Below are 17929 nucleotides of genomic sequence, written 5' to 3'. Positions count from 1 at the left end.
TGAGATGTAATTTTGATACGCAGCGTTACCGGTAGCGGTGCGGATTGTGGGCGGTAAGATTGCGCTGCCCTGTACTGCCCGTACCTGCGGTCTAGATCGCTCTCCGCAACGGCAGAGCCGAACTTGGAAATGCCAGAAAACAGCCGTTTCGCTCCTCTCATCCTGTCCTTGGTTCTTCTTCTTGGTCTTGTTCATTCTTATTCTGTTCTCCTCTCCTCTAGGATGGCATGTTTCCCGCGTTCCACCCTCCGATGATTTGCAGAATTTTCTGTCTGACTGTCTACCCCGTCTCCTGACCCCTTCGACGTCCATAGCTATACCCCCCCTTCTCCGTCACCGGACGGCTCTCACCACCACCAATGACAGAACCCACCACTTCCCGCCTTCCAAGTGTCCTGCTGGAACCTCCTCCAAAGGGTGTGGAGTTGGAGGACCCCGGAGCCCAGGAATCCGGTAAGTCTCCCACGGATTGGCATATCTACTGTTGCTCATTTCCTCCGTCCTTAGCTGTCGAAAGTGATGATGAACATTTCTCCGATGCATCCGAAGGCCGGAACAACACTGGACTTCCACGACTTGACATTCCTCAGCCTCAAGAGGTGAAAAGCCTTTGCGTGAACGTGCCCCTTAGCCCTGGCGGCACTCCCATACCACTCACTGTCGTCGAGAAGGTGGATCCAGACGACGACACAAGATACAGCGACGAACCCGGGACTCCGGCATATAAAGCTCGGAAAATGGATGCAGTTCTCGATCTGGTTTATAAAATGGGTGAATGGGACCCCGAACTATCTGCTAAAGCTTCACAAACCCTGTCACAGAGTCCTTCTACCTCTCCTCTTCCTGAGACAAAGCTGTCCCGTGTGGATTCTCCACCGGAAAGGATATCCTCGCCATCATCGTTTTCTGCCCATAAACGGAGGCCAAGTGATGCACTTGCCGATGTCGTGGAAGATGTGCAAGATATCGATGGTAAGCCAGCCTGTTTTTCATATCCTCCTGCCAGACTTGAGAAGGACGATTGACGAAACCAGGTTCAACCGCTTTGCCCGGAGGTAGAGCCTCTTCACAAGAACTCGACCAGAATTCTAGCCCGATAGCCGGTGGATTTGGGAATGGTCTTGCTCATGATGAAGAAAATGCACCACTTGGGGAGGACTTCGACGATTTTAAAGAGGGCGATGACGACGCGGAACACGATGACTTTGGTGATTTCGATAATGAGTTTCAGGAAGCACCTTCAGATGCTGCTATCGACATCGAGCATACAGAGGGCGGCTTTACGCCAATGGAGACCTCTCCTACGTCGGCTGTGAGTGGCCTTATTTAGACTGTCCATATCTGCCCTGAATGCCTCCCGTGGTCATAAATCTTAAAGCACTGCCGCTGACATATTTAGATGCAGCCTGCTCTTTTAGACCTTAACTCTATTGACTCGCTATCGAACCTCCTGGAAGTTACGTCGGATCACCTTGATGATCTCTTCCCCAAATCGGCAAGCCTCTTCACACTACCTCCAGTTGACCCTATCCCCGATTCTTCCGCAATATTCAGCACAGAACGCTCCTTATCACTTTGGTCACAACTAGTCGCTCCACCACCACTCCAACCTCCAAATTGGACGAAATCCCGCATCCGTCGCCTCTTCCTTGTCTCCCTTGGTGTACCCGTTGACCTCGACGAAATCCTTCCCGCATCCAAACAAAAGAAGTTAGTCCTTCCCTCAATTACAATCGACGAAACAACCCGCAACTCCCACGATGCATCTAGGCGACTGCGAAGCAACCCCAAGAAATCACATGAGGGCAGTGATCGAACAGCCCGCTCATCCACATCTACCGACACTAGGCGCTCTGGATCGCGCAACCGTCCCTCGCGTCGTCGCCGTGGGCAGCCGTCGGCACCGGAATTGGATCTATCCGCCGTGCGACGATTATGTGCAACCACAGATGCCGCGCTGGACGGGTTCACGGACGAGGAGATGCAGCAGCATATTAAGATCCTCGAAGAAATGACGGTCCGGGCGAGTGGGGTGCTGGAATACTGGTTGAAGAAGAGAGATGGTCAGGTCGGCGAGAAGGAGGCGTATAACGGCGTTATCGAAAATCTGGTGAAACACGCGAGACAGGTGAGAAGTTGAGATTTGGGAGCGCAGAAATGGAGCAACGAAGATGGAGAAACAATTCTCATCTAATCATGCGGTTCGCCATTTCGGATTTAACATGTATAAAATCCCCTCCTAATCAAATATGAGCGGAGGAAGGCTGGATCCTTCCTTTTGATCCTTATCTTCAGCCCTTATATCGTTCGATATGTACTCTTTAATCTATACTACAGTACCATTATTTTCTGATTCCTTATTTCTGGATTTTATAGTCGTCTGGCAATAATATTTCTCATCTGAGAGTAATGTTTTATGCCCCGACTTTCGTATGTACGTCCATGCATCGCGGTGTCGCCTGCCAAGATTGCACCGAGTATCATTTCAAGCACCGCTAGGTGCCGGCTTGACTCAGGAAGACAGGCACAAAGCGCATGCGTATTGAAGAAAAGCATCATTACAAAAGCACATGCAGAAAAGTCAGCAAAAGAAGCGCAAAACAGATTTCAAAATAGCAGAGGGCGCCGGTGTCTAGCTTTTCCTGCCACAAACACGCTTATACCCAGTTTTATGACGCATCCAACCCAAATGAATTAAGAAGGAATAAGGCAGAAAGGAACGTGACTATAAGAAAAAAAAAAAAAATCTTTTCACGGTGATGCGGTTCTAGAGCAAGGTGAGCCCAATGCGTCTCAGACTGGGAAAACAAGATACGCAGCGCTGTAGGATCTTGGGGTATCATAAGTTTGAGAACAATCATACAAGCAAATCGGATATTTAATCGATTTCGATAATCTCCGGTGCTGGCCTTTTCATTGACGTTTGGGGGTTCCTAAATTCAGGGGCGGCGATCCCAGGAATGCTGGTCTCCTTCTTGTGTGTTACCGGCGATTGCTGGTCTGATTCGGTTTTCGGAATCCAAGTACCATCCAGCTTGACCAGAATGGCCTTTACTTCATCAAGCTGATTTTTCTGAACCAGCTGAGAACGGATGTCAAGAAGGAATTCATCTATTAGCAATGACTGAGGCCGTGCATCTTTGCGGCATATTGGACACTTCCAATTTTCCGCCATACTGTGTCCAGTACCTGTAGGACGAGTGGCGAGGAAAGTGTCAAGATCGAAGCATTCCCAGTGCGAACAGAGCTTGCCACGAACAGGAGTTTCAAAAATACGGGCCATAAAAGGGTCAACCAAATCAATTGCAATATAATCGTCAACAATAACGACTTCATCGTCATTGGCAATCGCATCTTGAAGCTTTTTGATGATACGGTTGAGAGCGGTGGCTTTCGGGAGAACCTCAATAGCGTTTCGTAACGAACCACGCTCCTTGGTTTCAAGGACCTCTATAGCAGCAGCGTAGGAAATCGAGGTGCATTCCTCCGGTTTGCGCAAAATTGTTAGAGCGATCTTGTTATCACCCGGTCTCAGAGAGCAGGAGATGTTAACAGGCAAATCCTTGCCATTGTGGAACTTGCGACAGACAAAGTGCTCCGTGTCATTAACATGAATGTATATCGCATTGGGCCAGCAGCAGTCCATCGACGCCCACTCTCCACCGGATATCCCCTCTGCGGCTGATTTAATCCTGACACATTTCAGCTGGTAAGAACGGGTTCCCGACGTATGAAATTCCACAGGAGAGCCTTGTTCCGGTGACGATTTTCGGACCGGAAGTCTCTGAAAATCTTCTGAGGTTAATTTTATGTTGCCGGAGAAATTAATCCTTCGACTTCCAAGGCGGAAAGGAGGAAGGGCAAAAGAGTGGATGTAGGTCAAGAGAAGTTTCGAAGGATCAGCACTTTGATTGTCGACTAACTCCCGGGTATTCACCCTCAAGTGCATCTGGTGTAGCCCGACTAAGTAAGGATGTGGATTTGATAACTCTGCTGTGATAGCTCCTTGGGGAGGAAGCAACGGCGTGGGCCTCACAGGAGGCGGGTTGGGGAAAGAGCGCGAATGCGTGGTGACGGGGACACGCTGAGGAGCTTGAACCACAATAGGCATATTCGGAGCTACCGGCATGGGAGAGCTTGATAGGACAAACTGCGGGGAGGCAGAACTAAGTCCGTGGGAATACTGTGTCACATTTGCGGGTTGGGGAACTGTCAAACTCTGGAGTGCCAGAGCTGGCTGAGCCCCTGCCCTGAAACTGCCTTGCCTGATGCCGCTGATTGTACACTGGCATTGGTTCGAATGTCCATGTTGAGGCGCGATTTGGGGTGCATGCTGTAGGTGCTGTTCCACCGCCACTCCAGAATTAGCCCTTATGGAGCCACTGGGTGGATGCTGGATCTGAGGTTGGGCTGGAATCGTATGCCCGGGCGCAACACGGGTTGAATGCTGTCTGAGTCCGATTGTACGCTTTTGTTGGAAGGCAGCATTGGGAATATATTGGAACCGTACTCCATTACGCGGGTGCACAATGTAAGAATATTGAAGGTTCTGACCTTGCGGTATTCGCATCTCGGCTTGCTGTGGAGCCTGAGGCTGGGTGGAAGGGATAGTTTGACGGTGTTGATAGGATGTTTGAGGGAACTGAGCCTGTGTAGGGGGCGCCGCACTCTGGAAATGGACATTTGCAGGGGTTGAAGTAGTGGAAATGGACGTAAGATTCGTAGTTTCTGAAGCACCAGGTCCGGCGGGCTTCTCGAGGAGCGAGGAAGCCTTTTGATACTCGCGCACAATACCCTCGTTTTCCTTATGAGCCTGCTGCGCTGGTACAGGCTTCCCAGCCAGTGAATTGGCAAGCCGTGCATCATAATAAGCTCTGTCTTGTCTAAAAATAGTTTCAACCCTGCGCGACCATTCCGTAACACGATTTGAGCTTATGAGCTTACAGCATTTAATGAATAGCGAGTGCTGAATAAGGGTCGATGGTACTCCGAATTTGGACACTAGCTCATCAATGAGCGGAGGATATCGGCGCTGAATAATAGTATTCACAAAAGCTGACCACCCCTTTGCCAAGAGGGGGAGACAGTAAAAAACTGACTCTATTGATTGCATGTATGCTCGGCTGTTATGCATGAGCTCCAGGAAGGCTCTAGGAAACTTGCAGCATAAGGTCAAGAAAGGAGTAAAATATCGACCCTGTGCAAACCAGTCGTCTTTAATTGATAACAATCCAGCAAGTTGATCCGGTCCAAAGCCTGGAAGACCATGAAGAAAGTCTGGGGACACAAGATACAGGCAAAGTATCTGGTGAAGAGCAAGGAAGAAAAGGTCATGTGTGTTGCAAGCCTGTTGTAGTGTTTCCACGCGGCCACGCTCATGAGGTGTGGCTTTAGATTTCAAAAACTCTATGTTGCGAGAGATACCCTGATCGACATAACCTGTTATCAGATGGGACTCTGGTCCCGCTCGTACCGAGAAAACTGGACGGTCCTCCACAGACTGACTATGAACCGGAGGCTGATTGGCAGGCACCCGGATGCCTGATTGGGTGAATTCTGCGGGCTGGACAGGGGCTGTTGCGTTGGACGAAATGGTCTCACCGGTCCGCATGCGCTTATTCCCGTGGGATACGTGACCTAGAGGTGGACTTTGGGTCGTGGCTGTAGCAGGCACTGGATCGTTATTGGGCGTGCTACGGTGCAAATTGGTCGAGTCTGGTCGGGGATTTGCTGACTTGTCATTGGTGACATTGGACTCCAGGAGAGAATCATTGATTGTGGCTCCAGCTCCAGGTTTATTTCGCGGAGGAGCTGGCGAAGGAGCTGTCTGGAAATCACGCGGAGTAGGAAGTCCGGAGTACTCTGGGGACCGCGACACAATCACGACCGAGGAATGCGACGCAGCCATAGCTTCGGGACGCAACGGCATTTGAGTTGGAGAGTAAGTCGGGGGCTGTGGTTCTGTTGCGGGGACGGGTAATAACGGCTCCTCATTGGGAGGGGATCGTGGCGATAGCAGCTGGGCTATATCAGAATTCGTTCCCTCAGCACCTTTATCGTTGGATTTTTTGGGAGATTTTGATATTACGGGACTCAGAGGAGTCTGGGAGGTGTGATTTGGAGCTGTTGCAGAGGGACCTTGCATCCAAGACCTCTGGTGGCCACCGAGGAACGTACTGGCTGTTGCATTTGCAAGTGACATCGACACATCGGTGGACTGAGATCCCGTCGGACAGTTGCCTGGTGGACGGCGCGTAACCTTTGATCTTCTCAGCAATGATTGGTCTGACATTTTTGATCTTGGTTCGAGTGATCATGAGTTCATAGTATTGTGCAAGGGACAGTGGACACGGGTGTAGAAAACACCAGCAGCCTAGCCGTGTAATTCAGGTGGTGTTAGCGAAATCTCTTTCTTATGGAGAACAGGGCTGACCAGGGTATAAGTAGGTAGATGTGCTGGAGGGGCCAGGTAAACTGTACTTTTCAGAAAAGCGAATGTGAGGAGGCGAAGTGAAGATGGAATTCATAGCAACACGCTCAATTCACGAACTGCTTATTTACCTGACGTGGGTGCGAGAGTGAAGTGATAGCATTGAAGTTGAGCAACTTTGTGTGTTGGAGCTTTTACTGTGCATCTCATCAAAGAAGGGGATCTTTTCTCCCCTTTTCAGAGGCACAGGTGGTCAGCAACCTGACTGCTTTGGTCTCAGGCTTTCCCCTCCCTCCTCCATTGAGGCTGGTGGGATTGCAGCACCAGGATTTATTCTGGAGCAAGCGAGCAGGCTCTCAACTCAACAGTGTTCCTCTCGCAATCTGATATGTCAACTGCGGCGGTTGGCCTTGGCGCGTGAGCTGCCATACTAGCGGGTGGGTCAGGTAATAGACAACCGCCTTCCATTGGCCAATTCCAAATACCTCTAGCGTGGCGCCCGCAACTGTCACGCGCTAGTACCGTCCAGTGGGGTAAATTTCACCGCACTAAAATGGTCTATATTACATAAGCTGATCTTCCGCCGCAAGTTTGTATTATATAAGCCGACCATCGAACGCCGACGTCTTGTCGTCCCACGTTGCTCTGGCTGGCGGTTCCGTTGTTTAAAAATTCGAAATTCGTGGGCCATCTGTCCCTCCTCCTCTCCCTCTGTCTCGCATCTCCCAATTGTCTCCGGACCCCTGATCTCGTCGACGTTTGCTTCTACGTTGAGCCCGTTCGAAGCTCCGACTGAGATTTGACCCGCGTGCAACTCCGCCTCCGTTCTTTGGCCTGCCCACGGACCTGAAGCGCACCCCATTTGATAAGCTGTGTTGCGCAGCCTTGTGCCGTCGCTCCGTGCTTAATTGTCTCCTTTATACGTTGTGCCACTCATTTGTTGATACGCTTGGAATATATCATCTCCTCTTTCACCTCCCGGAGGGGGACTTACATTTCGGAAACCTTGCAATTGATAGCCGGGTCGGGTTGGACTCCGCGTGTTTATATGGTCCTCTCAAGCAGCAGAAGCTTTTCGTTAGCGCGTGTTGCCGCCTAAAGAACCCTTTTTGATATCACGGGAACTCTCCGAATTGTTGCATTGCTCCCCTCCTCCTCCTGAATCATTATCCGCCTTCGAAATGCTGCTTTGGAAGTGAACTCTTTCCCACCCTGGTGTCCGTAAAGATATCGGTTTAAGGTTGCCTTAGCAGTTCACTTGTTCCCGTTCCAAATACCATGTCTCAGAGTGCACAACCGCCCCGTGGAGTGCAACCTGGCGATATCCTTCTAGTCGTCCGTCAGTAGAATCCGACACTCATTTTTATTGCACCGTTTCTTGCTAACAAGCAGTGCGATGGTTAGATAACTTTGACTCCCGTGGAGCCGATGAACTCACCCTTCGACGAGGAGATAAAGTGGAACTGTTGGAGCTGGACGACGGCTTTGGTGATGGCTGGTTTCTCGGGCGGCATGTAACAAATAATGAAACGGGTCTCTTTCCCGGCGGTACGAGGCTTTTTCCCAATCATCTACTGTGCTGTGCTTTCTGACAAAGTTGATAATACAGTGTACACCACCACTGCTCCAAACATCGGTGTTAAGACCCAAAGCAAACCGGCCCCGCCGGGCGCCACGACCACCTCAGCGACAGATGCATCTGGACAGCCGGACTACGATTCCGAGCTGGAGTCGCCTGTTTCAAATGACAATGACACCCCTCAGGTGTCAAGACATACCAGTGCAATCGAAACCAAAGCCCCAACCGGAGTTGAAACGGACAGCGGGATGGATTCGCAAGCACTATCAAGAACCCCGTCGAACCCGACTTCCTCCTCAAGGACTCCGGACATTCAAAGAACGATCAGCGAGACAATTGTTACACACCTTAATGGCGAGGACAGCCCAGTGCTCAATGAAACTTTAAGCGTAATCGACGAGCACATTACGAATTTTAGTACACCACGGCAGAGTGTTGTTGCACAAGAACCCCACCGAGGCCTCAATGATTCCAGCAGTGAATACAGCAGCCATGTGGATCACCGTCTTTCCTATATTCACGGAGCTGAAACAGATGAAGAGGAAGACAGCGGGTTCACTGAGGCAGACGTCAGGCGTTGGGGTCACGAAGAGGTCGCTGAACGCCTCCGGGAGCTTGGTGCAGACCCAAAACACTGCGAAATATTCAAGGAGCAAGAGATAACGGGAGACGTCCTACTTGAGATGGACCAAGAATTCATATACATGAAGGATTTTGATTTCGGTGTTATGGGTCGACGGCTCAAAACTTGGCACATAGTTAAGGCTTTCCAGGAAGAGGTCAAGGGTATTGGACATCCTAGACAATCGATATCCACGTACTCTGGACGCGGGGCTTCGCCGGCGGAGTACGATCGCTCTCAAAGCCGTTCCGGGACAGCGTCCTCTTTCCTGCCGCGGATCCCCAGTGTTAGTGAAGCGCATCGTCCTGTGACTAGACAGTCCAGGGGTTCTACTTTCTCAAGCTATCAGAGTCGGGCGGCGCCGTCTCCCGTCCCCCCTGCTGGATTTAGCCGCCCGAGGACTCGTGACAGTGCGTCGCGACCTTCGCCGGATTTTATCAGGCAGAGTAATTACCACCGTCGGCACTCATCGACAGAGGAGGCCTCTAGGTCATCCGCCCGCACCACGAGACCTCTAACAAGTGCGTCTTCTAGAATGGCAAGCAACCCTCACGAAAAGAAATCTTCATTTGATCGGGGATGGACGATAAAAGCGGGCACGGATTCGCGACCAGGAACTGCATTGGGGACCACCACTGCTCAGGACCGAAACCAAAGCCATGGATATGGTCGCCATGCAACAACTGAAGAGATTGCAACTGATGATTCTCCTGACCTAGACAGAGGGTACTTTTCTGGTGGTGAAATCGATGCTAGGAAATCCCGGAATGTTCTGCGAAAACGAGATTCAGAAGGTCGAAGTTTGAGTCACTCAAGACAATCCAGCGCAACCGAGGATGCAAAGGGCCGTAATAACAAGCGACACTCGAGGTTTAGCAGTGTGGATTCCTTTAGGGAGTTTGCCCCATACTTTTCAGCCTTTGGAAAACTCGGTAATACTGGAGGTTCTTCCGCAGAGGCCAATTCACGTCGGGTACTAGTTGACGATGACTCCCATTCTCCAACTGTTACCAATTTGGAGGACAGTAGTTCAGGTGGTGGGATCCTTTCTTCTTTGTCGTCATTTCATTCGAAACCCCACAATGATTCAGGCCGCTCATCTCCGATAGCTTCTCAAAGTAAGGGTATGGCCCCTAAATTTCGCCGGGCTATCGGTCTCCGTGCCATCTCGGATGCAGTGACAGGCAACGAAAAGGCTCAGCTGGGCTCGACGTCATCTTCCCCTATAAAGGACCTCCCCAAATCACCGGCCCGCACCAATTCCACCACACCATCCGGTACTTCTAAAAGCTTTGATATGGAGGGAACCGATGCCTCGTCGAAAGTTTCAGATACGGGTATAAGCTTGGCCCTTGGGCCTAAGACTCCTTCCCAGAGGACAAAAACGAAGAGAGACACAAGCGCGTATATACGTGGCTTAGAAAAGAAAACTCCGCAAGAACAGATGATAGGCTGTGATTATTATGGATGGATGAAGAAGAAGTCGTCGAATTTGATGGCTGCTTGGAAGCCACGATTGTTTATCCTTCGTGGACGCCGGCTCTCCTATTACTATTCAGAAGACGATACTGAAGAGCGAGGACTGATCGACATATCGTCTCACCGCGTTTTCCGTGCAGATAATGATACGATAACTTCTCTTCATGCAACTCTCACTGGAGCGAAGGCTTCGCCAACATCGCCAACCAACTCGAACGGTTCGCAAGTTGTGCCAACTGATTCCGATCCAACTTCTGAGAGCCCCCGACCAAAGGCAAATCCAGACGATCAGCCATTTATTTTCAAACTCGTTCCACCGAAAGCCGGGCTCTCTCGTGCTGTACAATTCACAAAGCCAGCAGTTCACTATTTCCAAGTTGACAATATTCAACAAGGACGGTTATGGATGGCGGCTCTGATGAAGGCCACCATTGAGCGAGACCTCAACCTGCCTGTGAAAACCACAAACAAACAGAAAACAGTTAGCTTGAGGCAGGCTCGCCAGATGAATCAGCGTCCGCCAGCATTAATGAACCAGAAGAGCAAACAAAACTTAAAGTCGGAATCTAAAGAAAAGAGTCCCCCATCCAATGGTGATAAAGTACTCTCGTCTGATAGCCGCAAAGATCTAGATGAGCTTAATAAAGAGGCCATTGAGACGGAAAGCTCTAATTTGCACGCCGAATCGCCTCCATCCCGTTCTTATTCAACCTAGTTTGAACTTCGATATTGTTCTATCCTGTGTGTGCGGAGCGACTCGAAATATTTGTCCTCGTATGCCGCCTGTTTAGTTCAATTTTTCTTTCTTTTTTTTTTTTTTTTTTTTTTTTTTAATTCTTGTTAAATTCCGCTTTATTTCCTCGATTACTATGTGCAAACTGGCGTTGGGATACTTACCCGGCGCCATGTGAGACTGAGATATACCCGATACCTTCGAAATTTTTTTTTTTTTTTTTTAAGTTATGATGCGTGTGGCCATGAACTTGAATTTATTCAATATTTCAGAAGACAAGGAGATATTCTTGTTCTTTAAATGGAGTTCCTAGGCTAGGATGCTACCTCATTCTTCTTTTTCTTTTTCCTTTTTTTTTAACGATATTGTAGGTTATTTTAATATTTGCGTTGAGATAAGTTGGTGAGAAATTTTTCTTTCAATGTCAAGAAACCCTTTTATGATCGGCAGATGTATGATAGTTAATCAAGCTATTTTTTTAACTGTATTCTCAATATCCTGATAATGTGATATTTTTATAGATTGACTTGTTTAAACATAAAGTTAGAGTAGCTGTCGTGGAATGCTTGGCCCTCGACCGTTGCGTCGTAGAATCTTTTTGGCGGGTGGCCGATAACGAGTTTGCACTGGGGTTGTCTTTTTTCGTTGAGCCAAGGACAACCCTGGCTAAGAGCGCCATTGCCAAACTGCCCCTTGAAAAAAAAAAAAAAAAAATTCCTGCTCCTTCGGAATCAACGCATGGCACACAACTGCTCGCAGCGTCCATGCGTGTATATCTATGTTACTCCGCCATGTGCTCCAGCGAGTTCTCTCCGTTCTGCTACCCTTATCAATAGCATCACTCGTCTACCTATATCTGTATCCCGTATTCCACGGCTGCGCATTCCCCGTACCCAACCTTAGTCTTGCCGACTCCGCTCCCGCGCCGACCGCATTTACGAATATTTTAAAAGAACATTTTGGCTACAGACATGACGACGGCGACAGTGGAAATGGTGGTAATAACTTTGTGGAGGGGGTGATTCCTCCAGCGCCGTTTCGGCTCCTGGTTCTAGCCGACCCGCAGATCGAAGGGGATAGCTCGCTCCCCGGGCCCAATGATGGGTTTACGAACCATCTTGAAAGACACTGGACGCGAGTTGTCTCTGCATCAACGTGGAGTGAGCGTGGAGCTACGCTCAGCAAGGCTGCGAAGGACATAGTCGTCGTGGATATCCCTCGTTCTCTAGACGCCGCGCGAAAACGACTAGATCTGTTTGGCAATGATTACTACCTTGCGCATATTTATCGAACGCTATCCTGGTGGACGAGGCCGACGCACGTTACGGTTTTGGGAGATCTGATTGGGAGCCAGTGGGTGTCTGATACAGAATTTGGTCTGCGGACGAGAAGGTATTGGAATCGGGTGTTTAAGGGGGGCGTGAGGGTTGATGATGAGATCACTATTACGGGGAGCGATGGGTACGGTGCAGGGGATGAGAGGATAGAGAGACTTCCAGACCCCCGTTCCGGCAAAGAGACGAGTTGGTCAAGCCGCATTATCAGCATTGCTGGGAATCATGACGTTGGCTATGCGGGAGATATTTCGGAGAAACGCATTGAGCGTTTCGAGAGGGAGTTTGGAAGACATAATTGGGATATGCGATTTGAGTATCTTCTGCCTGTAATGAATGACTCTTCCGCCAAAAATGCACGACCTACGCCATCCTTGCACCTCATCGTTCTTGACAGCCTTCTTCTCGACACCCCGGCTCTCAGGCAATCACTACAAGACAAAACTTATACCTTTCTAAACGACGTGATCTCTTATCGCTCCCGTCCGGTAGAGGACCGAAGCACCTTCACTCTCCTTCTCACTCATCTACCCCTCCATAAAAAAGCAGGCGTCTGCACCGATGCTCCACATTTTGACTTTTTCGCCCAGGACGATGAGTGGCCAGTCGAAGGCGAGCTGCGGTTCAAAAAAGGAGGACTGCGGGAGCAGAACCATATCAGCGACAATCTGAGTCGCGTGGGAATTCTCCAAGGCATCTTCGGAATGAGCGGAGATGCTCACGCTCCCGCCGGAGGCAGAGGGAGAAAAGGGTTGATCTTGACTGGCCATGACCATACTGGATGCGACGTTGTCCACTTTGTCAATCACACATCTGGCGATACGGAGAATTCAAGCAGTGACGTTGAGGCGGGCTGGTCATGGGACGCGCAACGGTATACACCGGAACTCATTAGTGATCACCTTTCACCATCTACGCCCTCGGTTAGGGAAGTCACCCTTCGCTCTATGATGGGCGAGTTTGGCGGTAACGCAGGCCTTCTATCCCTCTGGTTTGACGCCGATCCTTCGGTCATGGAATGGAAATATGACATCATTACTTGCCAGTTGGGGGTACAGCATATCTGGTGGATAGTGCACATTGCTGCCGTGATAACGTTGGGCATGTTAATGGCTTGGCTGATCTTGTGTTTGGCAGATGGAGCCAGCACTCCGTCTGGAGAGAGCGATTCTCCCCCAAAGGCATCTCGAGTCCCGGGTTCAGTGACCAGACCAATGCTAAAGCAGAATGGGATGGTTGTCAATACTGAGAAGGGAACGGCGACTGGAGCAAACGTTGGGTAGTAATTGGATATATATATATAATGACTTGGGTACATACGATACTTGACCTATGTCACGTAATTACAGCTCTTCGGCCGAGAAATTTAATGGTCAATTCTAAAAGCGTTTTTTTTGCGTTTTGAAGCCCTTCTGAAGCATGGCATGACGAGGCTCGGATGAGTGCCTAAAGTGTCTCTATTGCGGAGGTGTATTGAGATACGATTAAAAAACAAATCAGCATAAACATCCTGGCATTCGAGAGCATTGGCAGAGCAATAATCGTTGGAGCGCATCTGTAACCATCGGCAACGTTCACGTACGGCACCGCCTACAATGAATGTAGGACGTCGACTCGACTTACTCGATGGCGTTGTCCCTTAGTCTCCTTTTGTCGGGCGCGAACGGTATAGCGAGTGATTTGAGCACAGGCAAAAGGAGGCCGTAGGAGCATGTAGATGGAATAAACACACGGTAAGATCCTGGAAATTTGAGAATTGGAATATTGAATTTGCGTATCACATCAAACGCCTAGAATTTGTATTCATGATTTTATTTTGAGAATCCCAATTTACATCACAACGCCGGAGTTACTAGCAATACGCTATTAGGGAGGTTAGCCGGATACTGTATTTCAAAACAACGGTATAGAAAATGTCGTGGAGCTTCAACTTACAGGCCACATTTCGGCAGCTTCTTTTCCAACAGGACCTGTGATAGCCGAACCCTTCATTTCACCCTTTGCGTTGACGATCTGCATTGCAACAAAAAGGTATAGTTAGTAAACCCTGCGCGATTCGTGTAATAGCAACGCAGGAGCGATCGAATATCACCAGTCCAGGAAGCACTCACCACACCAGCGTTATCCTCGAAGTACAAGTAAATGCCGTCGGGACGTCTCCATGGCTTGCTCTGTCTGACAACAACAGCGGGCATGACCTTCTTTCTCAACTCGGGCTTTCCCTTCTTCACGGTCGCCATAACCATGTCACCGACACCAGCAGCGGGAAGACGGTTGAGGCGAGCACCCCAGGCCTTCACGGAGATGATGTAAAGGTTTCGAGCGCCGGAGTTATCGCAGCAGTTCATCACGGCGCCACTGTTCGTAGAGAATCAGTCTTCTGTCCCATCACACTTCACTGTTCGCGGGCTTCCCCCGTTGTATCTTTCAAAACGCGCCATGCGATTCACCCCCCCATTTTTCTTCGCAAATTTCGCACGCCTGAATATCTTCGGAGGACCAATACATCTGGGAATTCGCAAAAAGAGAGGGAACATACACTGGCAGACCGAGAGTCATCTTGAGTTTGTTGCCTTGGGCACCGCCACGACTAAGTAAACCCCCAAATGTCAGCATTTTCTCGTTCTCATATTTAAATCCAGCTGGTAAAAACTGGATAAAGTTCCCATCTCCATCAATCGGCCTCGTGTCGACTTTTTCTCTTTCATAACGAATTGTAACCTCCTCTTTCACCTAACCATCTAGTAAAAACGAACAAGTGGGACCATCAATTCTCACCCTCTCTTAGACATTTTGGCGAATTATTAACTGGACGACCCAACAGACAAGGGAAAATATACGGTCGGCGGATACTCGAAGTCGGGGGATTGGAGAGGTCGCGGTATCGAGGACAGGGTGTTGGCTTCGATTCCCTCGCTGGCGATATTCAATTTCCTCAGCTTCGGTGCTCGCTTAGTGTGGGCTCCAAAAATCTTGGCGCGTGTTGCGGAGTCACGGGGCTCTGTCTTGACCACGTGAGTAGCCCTAAACCCTAATCGCAAAGCTTATCGGGTGGCCGAGCGCTGGAAGAGCAGTGAAATGGGCTGACACAACGCTTTACATTGCCGTAGAAACTAAAAATAACATAGACACTATACGGAGTAGATATATGACAAGAACATGAAGAGAAAACCCCATTGCCGAAGTAAAGTCGATTACCCACCACCCCAAGCCGCTTTTCCACGCCTTGCTAGAACTCTCATATGATGAAACCTCGCCTAGTATTTCTCCTGGCGCCAGACCTTGAAAATCAAATGCCGCATGAGTACATGTCTTGGAGCTACATATTGTCGTAAAGTAGACGCATCCGTCACTCAGCATTCGCAGGACCCTCCTCAGGTTCTGCGGGGTGAGGAGATGTGGCTGATTGGGCCGAAGCTTCAGGTTGAGGTGATTTGGGGGGAGTGGCGACCAAAGGTTCGCTGGGGGCCGTTGGCGGCTCGGATGGCTCTGGCTCGACGATTGCGTCCTCCATATTGGTATCCTCGTCACCATTCGGTTGTGCCGACCCCTGTGGCGACACTGGAGGAGATGCTACCGGTATTTTGTCTTCATTTTCAGTCGTGGGGGCTGTTTGTTGCTCTGGAACGGAGGGCTCCTCCGTCTCTATCCTTGATTCAGGTCGAGTTGAAGGTTCCGCAGTGGGGGTAGGTGAGCGCTTATCCGGGATATCAATATCTCCAACATCGTCCATCTTCGTATCAGAAACCTCCTCATCAGCGACGGAAGACGCATCGCGAGGAGTGGCAATACCACTGTTCATTCCAGATTCAGGTTCTAAGTTTCGGTAATTGACTTGATTGCGCCGCTTTGTGCCATTGGGTTGGCGGCGGACACCATTCTCGGCTGCCATCTCCTCATCTTCACTTTCGCTTAGTTCACCTTCTTTTTCAATATATTGATCGAATCGTCTCTTTGTGAATCGCGTATCCTTGTTTTCGTCCTCATCCAGATCGTCAAGGATAGCGTCGGCCTCGTCATCCATGCCATCGACCAAAGCGTCACGGGGAACATCCGTCATCTGCACGGAAGGCGCGTGGGCGGAACGCTTCAGGTTCTCAATGACCTGCTTCCGGATTCTATCGATATATTCTCTAGAGTTATTATTATCCATATTGGATGGCCGAACATCCAGTTCGTAATCGGGCGAAAAATACTTTTCAACAACACGTTAGCAAAGCGTGGTTATTAAAGGATGTGGGGAGCTTACTTCATAGTAATCATTGTAGGGCAATTCCGTGGGCAGCTGCTCCCCGACAAGCAGACCAGTTTCAAATGCCCACGTACGGGCAACGTTTCTCATGGTGTAACCGCCGCCACCCAAGATCATGGTCGGGAGTCCAAAGCTCTTGACGTATTTCACGCAGTTGGCATGGCCTCTCATACTGAGGTTAAAGCAACCAAGACGGTCACCCGATAAACTATCACCGCCACACTGGAGGACGACGGCCTCAGGTCGATACCACTCCATGACGTTCTTGATCACCGGTTCGAAAATTCCTTTGTATGAGATGTCGTTTATACCATCGCGCAGCGGAACGTTCACTGCATAATACCTCCCGGCACCGACACCAATATCGCGGAGTTCGCCCGTGCCCGGGAAGTACTCACCGTACTTGTGAAATGAGACGGTCATAACGCGATCGGTCGTGTAGAAGGCCTCTTCGACACCGTCACCGTGGTGTACGTCAATATCGACATAGAGAACGCGCTGTTTGAAACGAAGCAGCTCGAGGATTCCGAGAACGATGTCTTTTGAGCACGTCAACAAGGAAGTTAGGGCATACAAAACAAGGAAACAACTTACCGTTAACGTAGCAAAAGCCACTGGCTTCGCTCTTCTTTGCGTGGTGAAGACCACCGGCCCAGTTCACGGCGATGTCGCATTTGCCCCGGTTAAGGCGCGCCGCGCCCTCCATGGAGCCGCCGGCGCTGATGCCGCAAAATTCGAAGAGCCCGTCGAATACGGGGCAATCATCACCCACGTTGTATCGCTGCTGCTCTTTCTGAAAGCTTTCCATGTTGTCGGGGGTTACTTTGGACAAAAAGTCAATATATTCATCAGTGTGAAACTGTGTCATTTCTAGCCTGGTGGCCGGTTTGGCGCGCTGAAGGGGAAGCCTCGTCAGTAAAATTTACCCAAAACCGGGCCAGCAGCACGTACGCAAAGGACCCCAAAGGGGCAACCAAAAAAAAAAAAAAAAAAAAAAGAAAAAGAAAAAGAAAGGAAGAAAAGTTAAAGGGATGTGTACAGACGCAACTTACGTAGATTTCCATCTTCTTGTACAAGCTATAATTCATGACCAAGCTATGGGTCATTCGAATCCGATGAGGCTTCATCGGATGCCCAGCAACGTAAGCATAGTTGCCCACGTCGGAATCGTAGAAATAAGCAACTCGTTTCTTCTCAGCAGCTCCATTCGTCATAGAAAGATCAATGGGACCGAGACCAGCCATGGCTGCAATCGGCCAAATCGGGAGCGCTTAGTTGCTATCAAACGTGCGTGCGACGAGGGCAACGGGGGCGGAGTGAAATTTGAACAAAGTGGGAGCAAGCAGTGAAGTGCCAGAGTCTAGGATTGACTGACTGGAACAGAGCGCTGAATAGAAGAGAATGGCACAGGCACATTAGCCAGCAGTGAATGCGAGGAGAACGGAGTGAGAAAGGCAGAGAATTACTACGGGGGGCCGAGAGAGAGGAAGACCTGCTGCG

The 17929-nt window shown here is 49.8% G+C and overlaps 7 protein-coding genes across 7 annotated transcripts; 3 read left to right on the top strand and 4 right to left on the bottom strand.

Moving 5' to 3' along the window:
* The first annotated feature begins 154 nt into the window (after nt 1–154).
* CIMG_04534 (uncharacterized protein) lies at nt 155–3400 on the top strand. The gene is made up of 4 exons (XM_001245092.2): nt 155–453; nt 508–972; nt 1035–1312; nt 1406–3400. Exons 1-4 carry the CDS (start codon nt 360–362, stop codon nt 2138–2140), a joined length of 1572 nt encoding a protein of 523 aa, XP_001245093.2. The 5' UTR covers nt 155–359; the 3' UTR covers nt 2141–3400.
* Nucleotides 2879–6751, bottom strand: CIMG_04533 (uncharacterized protein; the record flags this gene model as incomplete). The annotated part of the gene is made up of 2 exons (XM_001245091.2): nt 6481–6751; nt 2879–6373 (listed from the first exon to the last, which is right to left on the bottom strand). The coding sequence occupies exon 2, from the start codon at nt 6290–6292 to the stop codon at nt 2879–2881; it is 3414 nt and encodes a 1137-aa protein (XP_001245092.1). The 5' UTR covers nt 6293–6373; nt 6481–6751.
* Nucleotides 6752–6938: 187 nt separating this feature from the next.
* CIMG_04532 (uncharacterized protein) lies at nt 6939–7292 on the bottom strand (the record flags this gene model as incomplete). The annotated part of the gene is made up of 1 exon (XM_001245090.1): nt 6939–7292. One exon carries the CDS (start codon nt 7290–7292, stop codon nt 6939–6941), a length of 354 nt encoding a protein of 117 aa, XP_001245091.1.
* Nucleotides 7293–7708: 416 nt separating this feature from the next.
* CIMG_04531 (polarized growth protein) lies at nt 7709–10825 on the top strand (the record flags this gene model as incomplete). Its single annotated transcript, XM_001245089.2, has 3 exons — nt 7709–7769; nt 7835–7978; nt 8040–10825. 3 exons carry the CDS (start codon nt 7709–7711, stop codon nt 10823–10825), a joined length of 2991 nt encoding a protein of 996 aa, XP_001245090.2.
* A 796-nt stretch (nt 10826–11621) lies between these two features.
* CIMG_04530 (uncharacterized protein) lies at nt 11622–13460 on the top strand (the record flags this gene model as incomplete). Its single annotated transcript, XM_001245088.1, has 1 exon — nt 11622–13460. The coding sequence occupies one exon, from the start codon at nt 11622–11624 to the stop codon at nt 13458–13460; it is 1839 nt and encodes a 612-aa protein (XP_001245089.1).
* Nucleotides 13461–13617: 157 nt separating this feature from the next.
* On the bottom strand, nt 13618–15091 carry CIMG_04529 (60S ribosomal protein L23). Its single transcript, XM_001245087.2, has 5 exons — nt 14956–15091; nt 14717–14767; nt 14289–14535; nt 14113–14190; nt 13618–14040 (listed from the first exon to the last, which is right to left on the bottom strand). Exons 1-5 carry the CDS (start codon nt 14967–14969, stop codon nt 14008–14010), a joined length of 423 nt encoding a protein of 140 aa, XP_001245088.1. The 5' UTR covers nt 14970–15091; the 3' UTR covers nt 13618–14007.
* A 165-nt stretch (nt 15092–15256) lies between these two features.
* CIMG_04528 (histone deacetylase RPD3) lies at nt 15257–17889 on the bottom strand. The gene is made up of 4 exons (XM_001245086.2): nt 17482–17889; nt 17024–17324; nt 16427–16968; nt 15257–16372 (listed from the first exon to the last, which is right to left on the bottom strand). The coding sequence occupies exons 1-4, from the start codon at nt 17671–17673 to the stop codon at nt 15527–15529; spliced, it is 1881 nt and encodes a 626-aa protein (XP_001245087.1). The 5' UTR covers nt 17674–17889; the 3' UTR covers nt 15257–15526.
* Between the last annotated feature and the right edge of the window lie 40 nt (nt 17890–17929).

This window comes from Coccidioides immitis (genome assembly GCF_000149335.2).
Source record: "Coccidioides immitis RS genomic scaffold supercont3.4, whole genome shotgun sequence".
Taxonomy (NCBI): domain Eukaryota; kingdom Fungi; phylum Ascomycota; class Eurotiomycetes; order Onygenales; family Onygenaceae; genus Coccidioides; species Coccidioides immitis.
The sequence above is the reverse complement of the archived record's forward strand: the minus strand, read 5'-3'. Positions and strand labels throughout refer to the sequence as shown.